Below are 19,831 nucleotides of genomic sequence, written 5' to 3' on the forward strand. Positions count from 1 at the left end.
ACCTTTCTAATGCTGCGACCCCTTAATACAGTTCCTCATCTTATGGTGACCCCCAACTATAAGTTTAGCGCCAATTCTTCCAACAGATCTTTAAGCTGTAAACGCCTGATTGATTGGATTGTAAAAATATGTTCCGAGATGCCAGAATAGAAGCTGTAGTTGCTAACACCATTGGAAATTTGTCTTTTCCCATGGTCTTAGCCGACCACTGAAATGGTTGTTCGACCCCCAAAGGGGTCCCGACCCCAAGGTTGAGAACCACTGATGTAGAAAGTCCACAAATGGCTTCTAATCTCTTATAAAATTGTCTTATCCATTGTCTTAGATCAAAGCAGTTAATTTCACCATCTCAGTCAGTTTTAACATCCATGCTTCAATAGCTGGCATTTCTTTTCCATTTTTAAAAAAAAGTCCAGCAAATGTGAAATCCCACCATCCTTTAAATCCCTTTCCTCTGTAGAGATTGCTACAGTTCAACAAATGATTACTCATCACTGATTAGGCCAACTGGACAAAAGTATATAGACATTGCCCATTGAGCAATTTTGAAATAGTATAAGCTGTCTAAAGCTGAATATGCTGTCCAAACAAGAACAGATCTTTGAACATTTGGCTTTTCCGAAGGCTGCCTTGGTGAAATGCTCTCTAATGGTTCCTTTATTTTGTATTATTCTCTGCAACTCACTATGGGCTTCATACTCACAAGACCATCTGCTAAAAATTAAGGGAGGTTTTTTTAAGGAGCAGCTTTCTGTGATCCCACCCCCCCTGTCTTTAGAAACACGGAGGAGATTCTAGCAATTTCCCAGAGCTATGGATTACCAACCCCCCCCCCCCAAATGTAGGAAATGAAGAGGGAAAGGTAAAAGGGTGGAAATTTTAAACACACTAAGGAATAGGAGAAATACCCCCCCCCCAATCAATTTCCCTAATCAACTTGCGTTCACTTACAAATAAGATGAATGAAATACTCCTTTTAAACAGATGCAATTCTGATTTTTACAATTCAGCAATATTTTGCTTCTCTGAAACCTGGTTAAATGAAACATTTGATGATAGCAGCCTGCATATCCCAGGGTTTCAGATTCAACAATCAGCCAGAATTGCAGGAACATATGGTAAAAAGAAGTGAGGAGGATTATGCTTATATATCAACAACAGCTGGTCTCAGGATATAAATATAATATATATATATATTCTGTGATGAAACCTTAGAGTCTTTACTTATCAACTGTAAATCCTTTTACTCTCCACATGAGTTTTCATCATTTCTACTAATTGCTGTGTATGCCCCGCCACAATCCTGTGTAAACAAGGCGTTAGGAACTCTAGCTGACCAAATTTGGCTGAAGCCTAATACTCAACATCTATTTAAGATATATTCCCAGAGGTAATTTTAAAAAAACAAACCTGAACCAAGCCTTTTAAAATAAAAGGCATTGTGCAAACTGCTTTTTCCTCATAATTTTGCCTGGACTTTCTCAGTTCCACATTGCTTCTGAATAGAGAGAAACTGAGGTACAAATGAGATCTTGACAATATGAAATTATAATCAAATTTCTGGGATATTGATAAAAATCCATTCATATGTAGAAAATATAGCAGTCCTGGTTAGGATTTTAAATAATTTCTCCCCCTTTGGTGCTTTTGAATCACTTTTGGCAACTGCCTGACTAGTTGCTAAAGTCTTCGGAGAGGGGCGGCATACAAATCTAATAAATAATAATAATAATAATAATAATAATAATAATAATAATAATAATAATGTTTTCTTGGCATCATTTTCAGAAGTGGTTTGCTATTGCCTTCTTCCTGTAGCTGAGAGAGAGAGAGAGAGAGATTTTATTTTACTCCACTGTGTTAAAAAAAGTCACTGCTTTTATTTCTCCCCCCCCTTACCCTACACTTCTTTCTGCCCTCTTTTCCCCATTTCCATTTCCCTACTACAGTATTTTAATTTCATTTGTATTGTATACTTCAATAAGTTTAACAATTATTTTAAAAAGGAATTTGTGTGTGCATGTGTATGTATGTATATGTGTGTGTACAGTGTTCCCTCGATTTTCGTGGGGGATGCGTTCTGAGACCGCCCGCGAAAGTCGAATTTCCGCGAAGTAGAGATGCGGAAGTAAATACACCATTTTTGGCTGTGAACAGTATCACAAGCCATCCCTTAACACTTTAAACCCCTAAATTATCATTTCCCATTCCCTTAACAACCATTTACTCACCATTATTACTGGTACTCACCATTGAATAAGACACTTAGTGATCCTGGTATTTATAAACATAGTTATTTATTAACAATAATTTTTTTTTGTTTGTTATTTATTTGCAAAAATTATTAGTTTGGCGATGATGCATGAAGTCATCGGGCGGGAAAAACCATGGTATAGAAAAAAACTCACGAAGTATTTTTTTAAATTAATTTTTTTGAAAAACCGTGGTATAGGCTATTCGCGAAGTTTGAACCCGTGAAAATCGAGGGAACACTGTATATGTATGTGTATGTATCTATGCATATGTGTGTATATATGCATGTGTATGTATAATACCATTTTTATGATATCTTAAGATATTTTACATCAATATAATAACAATATAGAACATGGCTCAAGCATTAGTTATATGCCATCTGACTTTCATACCCAATCACTATTTCATGTCTTCCAGAGAGGGGTGTAGTTATAAAAAATGCTGTTGAATAAATCATATACAGTATTACATGTACTGTACATAGAACAAGATATTCTAAAAATAGGATAGATATAGAGACATAGAAAGAGATGAATGTAAAATGTTTCATTTGCCGTTCAAAAACAACCTTAGGCGTAGGAGTTTCCAAACTCTTTCTAGACATATTAGTAAAACTGAGACATAGCCAGTTTACCTCTCCCAAAAACTAAGATATGATTTTAATTGAATATGTTACTGTTAATTAATCTTAGGCAATTGAAAATGTTGTTTGCAAAACACCAGATATTTTAAAAGATTGATTGGCAATAAGCTGAGGTGGAGTATATTTTGATATCTTTGGTTTTTTTTATGTTCAACACACACACACTCACACACTCCAGTGGATGCATCATTTGACATAATTTATAATTTTAATGATGTTAATTTTTATTTACATTTCAGAGTATACTCATTTTGAGAAAGTTAATTATTTAATATTTATTTTCAGGATGATTTGATCATTAGTTGTTCTGAGCATTCCTGAACAGAAAGGACAGACAGACAGACAGACCGGTACATTCATGTAAATAAACTGTAGGATTTATTTGCTTTTCAGGAACAGGTTGTCTCTTACTGTCAATTACTCATGATGGCCCATTCATCATCATGGTTTGCTCTGAGAGTTAAAAAGCAAAGATGTTGCTGCTTGGCTGACACATTGCCCCAAACAAGTTTGAGTTGATAATCTATGTCAGTATTAGTGAATCTTTTTCGCACCAAGTGCCAAAATGGGAGCGTGCATGAAGACCAGCTGCTAAAGGGTGTGCATGTCCACACCGGAACCCAGAAGAGCAATGGGTAATGGCTGGTGTGCCCGGAGAGATGGCTCTGCATGCTACTTCCGGCATGGATGCCATAGGTTCACCATTACTGACCTAAGTAGTCTGCAAATTAGCCAGATACGTTTTTCAGTTTCTCTGGTTGCTCTTCTCCCTGCTGTAAAATAGCACGAAAAACCTTGGATTTCCAATATGACCGTGAAAGGAAGAAATCAGTTGTTGCTAAATAGCTACCGGGATTATGACATTAAATGTTCTTAACATGAAATGTCCCTTAGGGATAATCAGAAGAATATTCAGAAACAGATGTTTTAATGCTCCAGAAGATTTAGTATTGACCAGTAAGCAAGCTTCTATTCTGCTTCTAAGAAAGTGAAATAATAGAATCAATGTTTTAAAAAAGCCAATGAAATCACTTTCCAGAGTCCATACCATGCTCCAGTTCTTCTTGACTGCATGGTTCACTTCCTTTCAATACAGTTTGATGCCTTTTATACAAAATGTTCTATTTTGTTTCCTTCCCTTTCATCCGTACCCTGCTGCCATACTGGTTAGGAAGGTTGCTAAACCAGGATACAGACTGTGATAGTGGCAATGTTGGTTAGGTTTAAAGAGAAGAGATTCTTTTAAAAAATTTAAATATAAATGTTAAATATTTTCATGTTGCGAATTAGAAATGAGCATATTATGTTCACTGAAGCGCTGGTTTGCGAATGCATGGATCCTGATAAAAGAGCTGCTTTTGTCAGCAATTCTCTGGCAGTTACAGGAACCGAAAACACAAACGGTACCCTCTCCTGCTCAGAGATGTTGCCATCTGCCAAGACTAATACCGTAGTAGTAGTCAGGAACGAAAGAGATCCAGATCGGTGCTGACATCCTATGAAATCTGAGTTGAGTTAGTTCTGCAGCTATCTATTTGATTTGGTTGTGTCTGTTAAGTCTTTCTAATAAAATGCCTATTCCTGTTGTTGTAAAGTGAAAATGTAATTTGTTCAGCTGTTGCACTGACTGGTTCAAGTTTTCACTATACAGATATTTGACCTGACATCCTAAATCAATTCCATAACTCCAATGTGGGAAAGGACAGGGAACTTTCAGTGCGAAATAATCTAAGAAACAGAAAGCCATATGAAAGAAAGATAATATACCAAGGATTGCTTTGGTGTGATATGTGATATCTTTGATCAGCTCTTTCTCTTTTCCTGTATGCTTCCTTCTTTCAGCTTGACACTGTCCAATGTTTGAGAGTGAAAGAAAAATTATGTTTTCGATGTCCTTTTTCGTAAAAATAATGTTTATTTTTACGTGAAAGGACACTGCAGCGGCGCTGCAAGCAAAGGGCAGTCCTTTCACATAAAAATAACAATGTTTATTTTTACGTGAAGACATCCCTTTGAAAGAGCTGAGGAATCCCTCCCACTAAGAGATTCCGGGGGCGGAGCCTTGATATCACCAGCAGGTTGCTAAAGACGCCAAGGTGATCACTTCCTGGATTCCATGGAATCCAGGAAGTGATCACCTTGGCGTCCTTAGCAACCTGCCGGAATACGTGACATCAAAGCTCTGCCCCAGGAATCTCTTGGTGGGATTCCCTGTTCGGGTTCAGATTCGGTTCGGGTTCGGCCAATTTTGCGTAAAGTTCGTCCGAACATGCCGAACCCAAACACCGTTGGGTTCGCCACCACTAATGAAGAGCATTCAGTTTGGTGAACAAGGTAGTCTTCGACTTACATTTGCTTAGTGGCTGTTTGACATAAAACATAATAAAATATTAAAATTATTCTAAGACTGTCTGAAATAAGTGTCTTTCTACACCACAGATTGACTTCACTCCTGTGGTAGGTCCGATTTACTCAGAAATACTTTTAATCTCATTTAGACCCTAACATCTGCCTTGTGCAATGAGGTAGGCAGCCTAGTCCCTATGGATCCCAGCATTCTTCAGCATACTCAGGCCATGATGTAGAGGGCATGGCCCTGTTGGCTCTGATTGCTGCTTACAGTGGGTGGCCAATATGAAGAGATGGAGGCTAAAGCCCAGAACCTGGTGTCCTTCAAGTCCAAGCAAAGTATAAACAATCTAAGGATGTGAGTCAGCAGTACCCTGTTTTGTTCGCAGCTTAGTTAGGTCAGGCAGCAATGTTTGTAGCTAATGCTGCTTTGGCTGATTCCCATTATTGAGAAAGACCAAGAGGCCTTTTGACTCTGCTGAAGAAAGAACACTGGTGCCTGTAGCATCACTGATTGACAAATCAGGGATTTTGACTGAGAGTTTCTGGATTGCTGGTATGATAAAGAGAAGGCTTAGGCTAAGAGACATAATAGAGTGTGACAAAAAATGTATTGCTCCAAGGGTCGATATATGATGAGAAAACTACATACTACGGGTTGGGCATAGTAAGATATTATACTGGTTAATCAGCTCTATAACACACATGATATCTCAAAATTTTAATTTAATAGCTCAATTAACATCTTGAAATTATGGCATAACGTGGTTATAGTACACCAAACAATCTCTCGGTGAACTGTTAGGAGGTAATTTTCATTTTTCTTTTCTATTTCCAGAAATTTTCTTTTAAGGCAAGATTTCCAGGAAATATGGATTGACCACAGGTCATTTTTATCTTTGAATCAGGATAACATGTTGTATTCAGCAGATGTTAATTCATATATCTAGAAATGAACTAAAGCCTTAGTTGTTTCTGAAACCAGTGTATCTTAAGAATTCTAGTTCTAAACAGTTCTATTTCAAAGGTAATTACAGTCACATTAACAAAATGGCTACAGTTGCGTGCATTTCCTTGAGGGTAAATCCTATTGAATTTATTAAAATTTGCTTTAGGCTGATTGATAAAGAGGTTAGCTAAGCAAGAATGAACTGCCATCATTATATATTCTTATTGCTATTTTTCGTTTTGTGTGACATCTGGGTAGCTTTTATGTTGCTTCTTTTCTCTTTTAGAAGGAATGAACTGCATGAACAAGAATCATGGTTGTGCACACATCTGCCGTGAGACCCCTAAAGGTGGCATTGCCTGTGAATGTCGACCTGGTTTTGAGCTCACTAAGAATCAACGAGATTGCAAATGTAAGTGTTTACCTTGGAAACCTTGGTCAAAGAAGTAGCAGTCAGTTATTTTAGAAATACTAATAGGAATAGTGGATCTTTGCTAGAAGTATACTTTATCATAGAGGAAGACATCGTAGAATTATAATTGCTAATATTACTTTGTGTAGTTGCACCTACACAGCCAGTCTTATCCTCTGAGTAGGTAATACAATGTTCAGATGAAAGAAGGACAGTTTTCTCATAAAAGAAACCTCAAGTTTGCAAGATTTATCTTGTGATGAGATTGTATATGGATGCTGCTAAAATAAATAAATTGACATGTTTGAACTTTTGTGCAAATGCACTTGCTATTAAATGCCATTAAACTGAAAGGATTGTGGCAGGAAAGGAAAAGTTGTACTTCTTTAAAAACTTCATAAAAAAAATACAAAAAATGATATAGAAGTATCATAGCTTTGACTATTTTTGAATAGAAAGTATTTATAGATTGCTTTTAATCATCACCCCCAAAAAAACCTAACACCTAAAGAATTTGTTTGCATTCTGATCTATAACATATCACTATCATACACATAAAAAAATTCAAAATCCAATCATCCTCTCATTTCAATTTCATACCATATTATTTTTTTCTCCTGTTGTTATTGATCTAAGGTTAATCATGTTATACTTCTATATGATTTTATGAGTGATTTTGAAGTACCTAAAGTTTTATAATAATCCAGTAATTCTTAATTATTTCAAGAAATTTGGCAGAATGGAACTTGTTTGGTCTTTGTTTGTGAAACACAGTTAATGCAAACCAGACTACAACATTTTAGCCTAGTGTGTGAACCCTAATGTATGAACCCAAGCAGCTGGAGTCATTCAGTGAAGGTGATTCAGTTAGTTCTGATTATGGTATTGTGCAAACATAGCCTTTTTGTTCAGCAAGTGTGATAATGTTTGGAATTATTTCCTTTTTCTTGTCTTACACCTCTCAGTGACTTGCAACTATGGTAATGGAGGTTGTCAGCACACTTGTGATGATACAGAACAAGGTCCAAAATGTGGCTGCCATGTGAGGTTTGTGCTACACTCTGATGGGAAAACATGCATAGGTAAGTGAGAGCTACATAAGCTTTGCTTCAAAGCAAGTGTGTGAAACCTTAATTTAGGGTATCTTATACTAAAGAGCCCTAGTGCAATATTACTGACAACATTTCATTCAGTTTAATCAAATACATTGTCATCTACGGAGAGGGGTGGCATACAAATCTAATAAATAAATAAATAAATAAATAAATAAATACATACATACATACATACATACATACATACATACATACATACATACATACATAATGCATTGCCTCTGATCCCTATAAAGCTATTGTGCAGATAGAAGATAAGAGGGAAAAATATCTACCTATTAAAATAGAATCTGTGATGCCAGATTATCATCATCATCATCATCATCATCATCATTTATTAGATTTGTATGCCGCCCCTCTCCACAGACTCGGGGAGGCTCACAACAACAATAAAACAATGTACAACAAATCTAATAATTTAAAAATCACTAAAAAACCCCTATTAAAAGCAAACATACACACAAACATACCATGCATAAACTGTATAGGCCTGGGGGAAGTGTCTCAATTCTCCCATGCCTGGTGGCAGAGGTGGGTTTTAAGGAGTTTACGAAATGCAAGGAGGGTGGGGGCAGTTCTAATCTCCGGGGGGAGCTGGTTCCAGAGTGTTGGGGCCACCACAGAGAAGGCTCTTCCCCTGGTTCCCACCAAACGACATTGTTTAGTCGACGGGACCCGGAGAAGTCCAACTCTGTGGGACCTAACCGGTCGCTGGGATTCGTGTGGCAGGAAGCGGTCCTGGAGATATTCTAGTCCGATGCCATGAAGGGCTTTATAGGTCATAACCAACACTTTGAATTATGACCGGAAATTGATCGGCAACCAATGCAGACTGTGGAGTGTTGGTGTAACATGGGCATACCTAGGGAAGCCCATGATTGCTCTCGCAGCTGCATTCATCATTGCGCCAGGCGGCTTAAATTGATAATTCATGTTTTTGGATCCACCATGACTTATTGGGTTTAACAGCACAATAACATGATAGACATTAGTTACTTCTGCCATCTTGCCCTCCACCTTTTGCTAGTAATGGCTTTGCCCTCTGAGAGTACAAGAGTCACGACTGTGGGGTGAATCTGGTAGTGAGGAGAAACAGATCTGAGCTCAATCCTTCTCTCAGTCCAGAAAAGGTTGCTAATTTTATATTGGGTACTTTCTCTCCCATACATACCATTCAGAGAGAGAAAATTCTCCTGATGAAAATGATAGACCAAGATATATCATTTGTTTTAATTTTCTACTATAAATTATACTGGGATGGTATAGGATAGTGTTTTTTTTTTTAAAAATCTGGCCTGCTCACAGGCCAAACAAAACAGGGGCAAGAGTACTCCACTTCTTAGATTAGATTAGATTAGATTTATTGGATTTATATGCCGCCCCTCTCCGTAGACTCGGGGCGGCATATAATCCACATAGAAAGATGGACATCCTCTGGGCAATCTGGCAGGAACTTTTCTCTTTAACTGGCCACTATTTAAATGTACATACAGTAAATATCTTTATGAAATGAAATTGACAAATTCAAGGATTTGGTTTTTATCTCCTTTGATAAATCTAGCTATCCTATTTCTGTATACATAAATTATTGTAAAATATTTATTTTATATGCACTGTAAAATATGTAATACCGTATATTTTGCAGTGTTTTTAAAATGAAGCATTGCATCATAGAATTCAGAAAAGTGCAGAATCAGAAGAATTATTGGGAACTGCTATTTCAGTCTGTATGGTTGAAAGGAAAAAAAGATAATACAAATTGTCTTCAACTTATGACTACTTGATTAATGACAGTTTAATTAACAACCTCCAAAAAGGTCAGTTATGACCCTAAATTTGAACTTAAGACTTTGTCCTGTCCCTATCGGTAAATGATCATAATTTGAGTATTGAGCAGTCGGATTGCATTTATGACTGGCTGTAGCATCCTATGGTCACATGAATTCAAAAGAACGCCATTTTTTTGGTGGGGGGGGGGGTGTATAAATTTTTTCTTTTATAAACACCATTGTTTAACAGGATTTGCACTTACAACTGCATAATATTGACTTAAAGATGTCATAAAACTAGTCATAAAATTAGGTCCAGTGACAGGGTGATTTGGCTTAAGATTGCAACAATTTATGACAGAAATTCCAGTCCCAGTAGTAGTTGTAAGTTGAGGACTACTTATATACAGTGCAATTCTTATCTTATGTATATATATTTAATGATAAATGCATCAAATGCTTATTCAGAATTGCATGTGCATGCTTGCTTATTCTTTCTGCTTTTCTGAGCTGGGCTGCAAAGAAAACTTGTGTGATATTTGTTGAGTTTTAGTACATTGATGTAACTCATCCAATTCTTAACAACAACATAAAATCCACGTTGAATTGCATAGACCTATCATATAGCAGATGAGAGAAATCCCGATGGTGGAATGACTGATAATAATCTCTACATGGAGAGTTCTTTAGATTGATTCTCTTTTTTCAGTGTTTGTCATGTATCCTGTTGAAATGTCAGATTGACATTGTAGGAGGCTTTTTAGTATAGTACTGACTTTCGCTGTTCCAGTTACTTGAAGTTGAGTGCTCAGAGGACCAATTCAGTCATGCTCTGTCTCTAAGAATCAAACAGAAGAATGATGAGAGCTTTCATTGTTTTTAAGAGTAGAACGGCAACTTTTAAATCTGTTTTTAGCTGCCATATCAAGGGAGGGGAATTTAACACTTTCCTCTATGGAAGCCATTTCTTTTCTCCTATTACTCTTCCTCTATGAAGAAAAAAATAAATGTGCAAACTATAACTTATACAAAGCATTTTTAATTCATCTTCAAAAAAGGAAACATCAAACTGAGATAAAGAGTTCATGCAGGTGTATACATATTGTAGCAGTATATGACCACTACATACCTCTGTATTGTGTCCTTACAATATTTGAATAGGGGATTAAAGAACCAGGTAAACTAGTATAATAAGATTACTTTATGTTTTTTTTTAGAAAATAAAGCTATAAATATGAAAATGTCATCATGGATCTTTCACTGCTGTATTTAGCTAAACAGATAGGGCATCCCTGGAATATTTTGAACCAAATCTTCTAAATGTTTTATAGAGTTGGCCTCTTAGCTGGGAAGAAGCATTCCTACATAACTCTGCTTCAAATTTTACAAACAGAATATAGATTCCCCCCTATTATAATAGGAATCATAATAATGAGTATTTTGTTTTAATTGGTAAAAAGGGTTAGTCTCTTCTACTCTCCTCCCACTTATGACTGTAACTTGTTGCTTGTATCCTTATGAATTATATTAATATTGATTGTTTCCTGGTTGCTTATTTGTACCCTATGCCAATCATTAAGTGTTGTACCTCATGGTTCTTGACAAATGTATACTGTACTTTCTTTTATGTACACTGAGAGTATATGCACGAAACAAATTCCTTGTGTCCAATCACACTTGTCCAATAAAGAATTCTATTCTATTCTATTCTATTCTATTCTATTCTACAGTGTTCCCTCGATTTTTGCGGGAGATGCGTTCCGAGACCACACGCAAAAGTCGAATTTCCGCGAAGTAGAGATGCGGAAGTAAATACACTATTTTTGGCTATGAACAGTATCACAAGCCTTCCCTTAACACTTTAAACCCCTGAATTGCAATTTCCCATTCCCTTAGCAACCATTTAGATTATTACTCACCATGTTTATTTATTAAAGTTTATTAAAAAATAATATTTATTAAAGGCAGATGAAAGTTTGAAAGCCCCTAGCACCTAGCCCAGCCCAGCCCAGCTCAGCCCTACCTATATTCCTATTTCTCTACAATATGCAAGAACAACTTTTATTTAACAATCCATCTAATTGGATCGTACTTAATTACACTAATTTTGTCCTAAAGATTAGAATAATATAAGGGCTTCTCTGTGGAAGTAGCTGGAATACAGCTGCCTAATATTTCAGATCATTCATTTAGTATTATTTTGGTTGCATATGGAGAGTTTTAGTCCAGAAGAATTGTCACCTGGATTCTAAACAAATATATTTCCAAATAAATGCAAGTAATTTGACTCAACCGAACATAAATTTAAAATGGTGCCTGAAAGATCTTGAATATGGGCCAAGATTCATTTTCAGTTTTCTCCTATGGAGTAATGCTTAACTTTTCTGTTTCCTTAAATGAAATTCTAATATGTGTAACTTTTGCTTGTCTGCTTATATTGTGTTTGAGCCATTCCTTTCTTTTTCACCGGGTATTATTGTTTTTATTTTTTTGTTTTTCATGTTTCTACACATGAAATATTCATTGGTGGCTCTTATTTTACATAAGCCGTAACGGAGTTCATACTAATGCTAGCAGACAATTCATTTCATTTGTTCCACTTTCTAGAAATTCTGTATCAGTGCCCGTTTCATCATAGCCGCCCCGAGTCTATGGAGAGGGGCGGCATACAAATCTAATAAATGAAATGAAATAAATGAAATACTGCTTATTGTTTTTGCTTTCCAGGTATAGATATTACAATACAACAAATGTGTAATTGTAGCTCATTTTGAATTGCTTATTCTCCAGATAATACCCATCCTGGGTATTTGTTGGAATAATTGGCAAAATGAAAACTGAAGTGTGCCCTTTGTAAAGGTGTTTGGATGACTGATTAGTACAGTTTTTGTTCCTAAGAACTAATAATAGTTTGTCACTTTATACTTCACTTTATGTGAAAAGTATTGGACAAATGAACTTCTTTGTGCTTCCTTCATGAATAAATGTACTCGGTTGTAAAAGTGACTCCTCTATAGCTTAACAGGATCTCGCCCACATGCTGAATAACTTGGAAAACACTTTAAAAGCTAATTTTCACAACAAACTCTGGGAAAAGCCCTCCTGCAGAGCTGTCAATCTGAAGGTCTTAATTTTCCTGGAGTTCAGACTTAGACCCAGCAGTCATGGATGGTGACCTCCAGGGTCCTTAAATAAACAACAAAGATGTTTCTGGTGTGCCCATTCTCTCCAAATTGGATATGGAGGGAATTTGCCATCTGGGACAGCTCTTCATTGACCTAGCTACATAATTTGAGCTTCTGATTGGTTTTTGCCAGCTATATGAATGTGAAGGAAAGAAGTAACAGCTGAAGCATCCCATTCATGTATACTGTAGTATATTTTCTGCTCATAGCTGCTCTGCGTGGAAAACACTGTTGAATTGTGCGGTCAGGGGTTATTAACAAACTTCCAGTCCCACTCTCCCAGGAGACAAGCACAGGGATAGATTTATAGCTAGGTAAAGGGTTAACACACCTCTTTGGATATTTATAAGTGCCCCTTTTCATTTAATAGCTATAACTCCCCCTTCTGAGCCTTCATTGCCACTGACATATTTCATCATTTCACAAGGAACAAAGTTTCTAAATGCAAACTAACTTCCTTGGCCAAGCACTTTGAAATTGAATGTGGTGTATTTGAAGAGTTGCCCTGAACAGGTTATATAATACAGGACCCCTTCAGATCACACCAAAGCAGGAAGTGCATTCAGCTTCCTTGAATGGCAGTTTCATTAGATTGTGGCTGGCATTTTTCATTCCTCCGTCCAATGTTTTAATGCTGCTTTAAGAATGTAAATAACAAGTAACTTTCTCCTTTTAGGTAGAGTCAGTCCTAATGAAGGTTGCCTTATCCTTAAGACCAAAGTTTAGAGAAGAGCATACTGCCAACTTTTAAGTAACAGCTATTTATCTTTTGTAACAATTATTAGGGAATGAAGTGCTACACATTCATTTTGTAGACAGCTAGCCTCCCATATTGTACAACATAATGGAAAACACAAACTTATAAGTGTTATTGATGGTACTAATACTTCCTTTATTTAATTAATTTAAATCATGCCTTGTCAGAAGTAACATTTGGGATTGTTAACAATAATAAAATGTATATTAAAATTGAATTAAAATATAAAACAAATCATTTAAAAGAGTTAAAATGTACTTTTGCAAACAAGTCAGCTTTAAAAAGTCAGGAGTCAGTCTGCATAAAATTAGCTTTGCCTTTTAAGCATAAGAAAGAAAAGAAGGCAGGATAGAAGGAAGGAAGGAAAGAAGGAAGGAAGGAGAGAGAGAGAGAGAGAGAGAGAGATATGGCCTTGTCTCTCACAGATGCTGGAGCAACTGCAAGTGATGGGAAGGCCTTTTCTCACAATCTCAAAGAGAAAAGATTTCCCAAAGTTCTTAAGAGCCAATAGTCCTTCAAAAATAATTATGTAGGGCTTTATAGGTTATAACAGAGTGAGTTGGGTCTCAAAGTGGATCTGAGACCAATGAAACTATTTTTTGTAAAGACACATGTTTTTTTATAATTAGTTTTGATTAATAGTCTGGTTATAATAACTTGGACCAGATGAAGTTTTTGGACATTTTTGAAAGGCAGCTATATATAGAACATGCTATAGAAGTCCCAAAAGGATGTAATTTTAAGACATGTGTCCCCATGAGTTGATTTAACTTATCCAAAACTAAGTGCTTATGAAGACTGTTAGTCATCCAGATCATAGTTGTATCAAAAGTGGTTTTTATTTTTGAAAAGGCAAGTGGATTGATTTTTTTTATGAAGATGATGAGTCGACGACATGTTGCTTTCTATCCTTGAAGATTTATCAATTACAGTGATCCCTCGATCATCGCGAGGGTTCCGTTCCAGGACCCCTCGCGAAGATCGATTTTTCGCGAAGTAGCGGTGCGGAAGTAAAAACACCATCTGCGCGTGCGCAGATGGTGTTTTTGCTTCCACTGCCGGCCGCCCTTCGCCCGCCCACCCCGTTGCTCGCGCCTGGGGTGGCGCGTTGCTGGGGAAAGCGCGCGCGCTTGGGGACTCCCTAGGTCCGCTCCCCAGCTGGGGAGCGGACCTAGGGAGTCCCCAAGCGCGCGCGCTTTCCCCAGCAACGCGCGCGGGGTGGGGACTCCCTCCCCAGCTGGGGAGCGGACCTAGGGAGTCCCCAAGCGCGCGCGCATTCCGCAGCAACGCGCGCGGGGTGGGGACTCCCTCCCCAGCTGGGGAGCGGACCTAGGGAGTCCCCAAGCGCGCGCGCTTTCCCCAGCAACGCGCGCGGGGTGGGGACTCCCTCCCCAGCTGGGGAGCGGACCTAGGGAGTCCCCAAGCGCGCGCGCATTCCGCAGCAACGCGCGCGGGGTGGGGACTCCCTCCCCAGCTGGGGAGCGGACCTAGGGAGTCCCCAAGCGCGCGCGCATTCCGCAGCAACGCGCGCGGGGTGGGGACTCCCTCCCCAGCTGGGGAGCGGACCTAGGGAGTCCCCAAGCGCGCGCGCATTCCGCAGCAACGCGCGCGGGGTGGGGACTCCCTCCCCAGCTGGGGAGCGGACCTAGGGAGTCCCCAAGCGCGCGCGCATTCCGCAGCAACGCGCGCGGGGTGGGGACTCCCTCCCCAGCTGGGGAGCGGACCTAGGGAGTCCCCAAGCGCGCGCGCATTCCGCAGCAACGCGCGCGGGGTGGGGACTCCCTCCCCAGCTGGGGAGCGGACCTAGGGAGTCCCCAAGCGCGCGCGCATTCCCCAGCAACGCGCGCGGGGTGGGGACTCCCTCCCCAGCTGGGGAGCGGACCTAGGGAGTCCCCAAGCGCGCGCGCTTTCCCCAGCAACGCGCGCGCGCTGGGAAGCAGAGTTAGGGTGTCCCCAGGCTCGCGCGCACCGCCCGCCCGCCCACGCTGTTGCTGGCTCCGCTTCCCAGCTGGGAGGCGGAGGTGGGGTTTCCCGCGCGCGTGCCGCCCGCCCGCCCACGCCGTTGCTCGCGCCGATGCTGTCTTACCAGGGCAAGAGGGGGAAGACCCAGGGAAGCCTCTGCCCGGCGGGGAAACTCCACCATCACGCATGCGCAGATGGTGGAGTTTACTTCCGGGTTGAAAACTCGCGATATGGCGTTTCGCGAAACTCGAGATCGCGAAACTCGAGGGATCACTGTATATTGGGTGGTGTGGGAGATGGAAGGACAGTTATTGACGGTATCAAAAAATCAGCTCTTTCTTATGGTTGAAGGAAAGTGTCTTGTCCAAAGACACCAAACAGATTTTGTACCTAGGGAAGTATAAAAACACGTGCTCTCCCGGTTTTTAGCTTTGCATCTTTAATCACTAAATTATACCAAGCTGGCTCATTACACACAAACCAAAAATGATATTCTGGGTAAATAACTCTTGGCCAATCACTACTTGCCTCTTACCATTTAATGCAGTGGCTTTTCCAAGAAGGATCAAAATGACCATAATATAGTGCCTGAAACAAGCCAGCCATACTATGATTATGGCATGAAATACTTCTGAGATAACCTGCATAACGGAATGACACACAGCAGTTCTCAATTATAGTTGATCCATAAAGATGATCAGAATAATATGTTTCATGCAATCCTGAGATCAGATATCTTTTAGATTTTGAATTATTTGCAATCCACCAATAGGAACTGAAACAATTTCTTATTGTGCATCAATTCATATGCAATAATTTTATAAACAAAATTATTAACTAATTGACAAGTAGGTATATGTTCATATTGATCTAAATTCTATGTTAGATCGGTGATTATACTGGAACCAGAATGCTGTGAAAGATGTACACACAAAAAGCAGGTGATGTACACCCATAAACTACAAAAGGCATTGTTTTCTGGGAAACATAGAAAACAGTCTCTTCACTGATGCAAAAGAAAATCCTCAAAGAGTGGCCTACATTTCTTGGGAGCTAAGAAAGTAGATCATTAGCAATATGATCTACAAATTTCTATTTATCAAGCACATTAGATTTTATGAAGAAATGGAGGGTAGAATATCAGTGTCCATTTTTCAATTTTCAGGGAACATCTGTCTTTTCTCCACAATGTTGCTTGACTCTGGGATTTGGTCCTCATTAGATCTAACAAGCCTGCTCTCAGACGCTATGACTCTCTTACTCCCTTTGGAATAATTTGTTCCACATGCTTGGTTTGCACTGCTCAGCTGCATGCTCTCTTCCGCTGCCAGCTTGTTGAGTTGTGGGTTAGGCTTGTCCAATTAGCTATTTCTCTGTGAACTTTGCAAGTGTAAAGCATTAATGTGGGTCATCCCTGAGATGCTCCAGAAATGGTGGATAATTTCATGAAGTTGGTCTCCTATTGCTGCTGCAAACCTCACTTCTCCATTAATTGGAAACAGGATAAAACAAATAAAGCAATTAGATCTGCACAGGTTCATTTCTAAGGCGAGTATTCAAAACACTCAGAAGAGTGAGCCCTTCCCTTCCCTTCACTGCTACTGAACAAATTCAAGACATATTTGGACTTTAGTTACAAAAATTCCTGAAACCAGGATTTGGGAATATTTGGTTGAACTTGCTGTGCAGAAGTAATCATAGCAGAGCAGCTGGACATATTGCTTTTGTTTTTATACCATTGATATGGTGTTATTGAAAAGTGATGGTAATTTGGAAACCTATGAAAGTCTGTTCATCGTTGAGTTATAGCATAGACTACCATACTAATGAATAGTCCCTAAGAATCAGATTACTTATCTAGTACAGTATATACAATTCTCAGAGAAAATATATAAATTATCTATTAGAAACAGAGGCCTTTCAAATGAATAGATACATGTAGTTCCAACTCTTTAGATGTATATCAGAAGATCTAAAGGAGGGGTGTCAAACTCGCGTTATCACGGCATCGTCACGTGACGTATTGGGACTTCCCCCCTTCACTAAACCGGGCGCGGGTGGGGCCAGCAGGTGACGCATCCAGCCCATTGGCCGTGGGTTTGACACTCTTGATCTAAAGTAATGGTGATTTGCAAAATGCATTCCTGTCCTTAGAAACTCTATTACAAAGATTAGATGGGTTATATCAAATTCATTAAGGCTTCTATATATTGTATACTATGTAGACTTATTAGAATTAGGTTAGAGTTAGAGTGCAATTATTCATTTAGAATAATTAAATTTGGTATATTTTTTTAAAAATAAAATGCACAGGAATAGGTTAGTAAATACTTTAAAATACGTATAGTGTAGCTGAAAGTTACAATGGAAAACTGAAGATTATAAGCACAGTTGTGATTTTACTGTGTAACTGATTAACTTAATGACCAATTATGTTTAGTAAAAGAGGACTACCCGTATTTTTGTTTGATTAGATTAGATAAATCAATTAATTTAGCTTGCATCTAAAGAAATAAAGCACGGTTACTAAGTGCTGTGTGAATTCACATTCTTCCCTTTTCATATCATTCTTTTTCTATTGTTCTTTTCTATTCTTGAGTCTTTTTTGAGTAGAAAACGCATTGTAAGCTGCAGTAAGAGCTTTTTTCGGCTGATGATTGTATTAGAATTCTATTTTTTAGGACTACCATGTCTGGTGCCTTCAAACTGCTGCTTAATTTAAAAACTGAATTTGGTTTGTTATTTGAGGCTTCATAATAATTCGTTCAATTTGCTATTGTGGTCAGTCAATTTTTTTTACATGCTTTCTACTCACAAGTATCGATCTATCTTCTGATAAAAAAGAGCTTTTTCAAACCTGCATTTAAAATTTGCCTAGAATCAACATTTAAATACTAACAGTATTGAATACTGTACTAATTCCTGTCTCTTATCTACATCTTTTTTTCTCTCCATATACACTAGATGATTTTTAATAAAGTGAGAATTTACACTAGTGAACAGAGAGGAGAAATATATTGTTGGTGAAAAGGAAGGAAATCACTATGAAAATTGATCCTTTGGCCAAATGACTTGGTTTTAGCTAGAATTGTGTGTGAAAGTGGGGGACCAGGGAGGGATATCATTGAAAACCTATGATTCAACTGTTCTTTGGGAATATTTACACTTTTAAGAAGCCGTACTCCTTGCTGGACACTGTTTCTAAACCACTTTTTTATAATGTTAAACAGGGGAGAGGCACCTTCAACAACACGTTACCCCCCCGACGTTTTCTAATGGTAAATATTTTTGTTCTATATCTCTTTGAGGAGTTTTAACTATAGCGCATCTTCTATTTGGGAATAAAATAACCAGGCACCGCTGTCTTACTAACCTGCATGCCACACTTAAGGTTGGGGAGAATAGTTGGCAGTTGCATTAACCAGAACAGCAACTATTACTAACTATTTAATCTGCCAGCTTCTGCCCTTTCAAAAATCCGTTTTTACTCTTGAAATATGCATGGCCCCAGCTATTGAGAGAAATATAGATAGGCCTAGAGTTGTCCATACAACAGAGAAAGAAATACCCAGCTAACAGGATTCAAGAAGGGGGGAAAAAACCAATTTTGAAAAGGTGTGTGTGTGCTTTAAGCAGTTGCTTGCTTTGCTTGTGCTCATAGCTATTCTTTTGCTAGAAATTATAATCGTGAGCTCTTAAAAGCTAAGGATCAATGAATATATTCTATTACTTGCTTCTATATTGTAGGATGTGTAAAACCCATTAAAAATCAGTTATTGTCTTTCATCATTGCAGACTTCTCTAATCGAAGAATAGAAGTTATCATGCCATTAATGGGACCAAAGCATTAATAACATAAATGAAAAGAAGTCAACAAGGGATCAGTAACTATATGGAGAAATTGTATTAGAAATCACTATAGTTCTACCTGAGGAAGTTGCTTTTGAGCCTATACTTCTAATTGTTATGCTTAAACTTAGTATGAGATCTGTGGCAGGTAGATGGGGAAGGAAGTCTGTGTGACCTGGTCTTCAAAACCAAAACAATCTTCAAATTTAGATTTTTTTTCTTCATTTCACACTTTCAAAATACAGTGATACCTCATCTTATGAACTTAATTGGTTCCGGGATGAGGTTTGTAAGGTGAAAAGTTTGTAAGACGAAACAATGTTTCCCATAGGAATCAATGGAAAAGCGATTACTGGGTGCAAGCCCAAAACTCACCCCTTTTGCCAGCTGAAGCACCCGTTTTTGTGCTGCTGGGATCCCCTGAGGCTCCCCTCCATGGGAAACCCCACCTCCAGACTTCCATGTTTTTGTAATGTTGCAGGGGAATCCCAGCAGGAAAATCCCAGCAGCGCAAAAACGGGTGCTTCGCTGGCAACGGAAGTCTGGAGGTGGGGTTTCCCAGCGAGGGGAGCCTTAGCGAAATTG

General features: G+C 38.6%; 1 protein-coding gene across 2 annotated transcripts in view; it reads left to right on the forward strand.

The window, feature by feature from the left end:
• The window catches only part of SCUBE3 (signal peptide, CUB domain and EGF like domain containing 3), a 136,683-nt gene that overhangs the window by 67,667 nt on the left and 49,185 nt on the right, over positions 1-19,831 (forward strand). The window contains exons 5-7 of one of the 2 annotated variants that reach the window (XM_070745311.1): positions 6,484-6,609; positions 7,575-7,691; positions 18,628-18,675. In XM_070745311.1, coding sequence (XP_070601412.1) covers positions 6,484-6,609; positions 7,575-7,691; positions 18,628-18,675 — 291 coding nt within the window. The remainder of the gene's footprint in view (positions 1-6,483; positions 6,610-7,574; positions 7,692-18,627; positions 18,676-19,831) is intronic. The other variant, XM_070745312.1, reaches the window with a different exon arrangement.

Source organism: Erythrolamprus reginae, chromosome 3 (genome assembly GCF_031021105.1).
Source record: "Erythrolamprus reginae isolate rEryReg1 chromosome 3, rEryReg1.hap1, whole genome shotgun sequence".
Classification (NCBI taxonomy): Eukaryota; Metazoa; Chordata; class Lepidosauria; order Squamata; family Dipsadidae; genus Erythrolamprus; species Erythrolamprus reginae.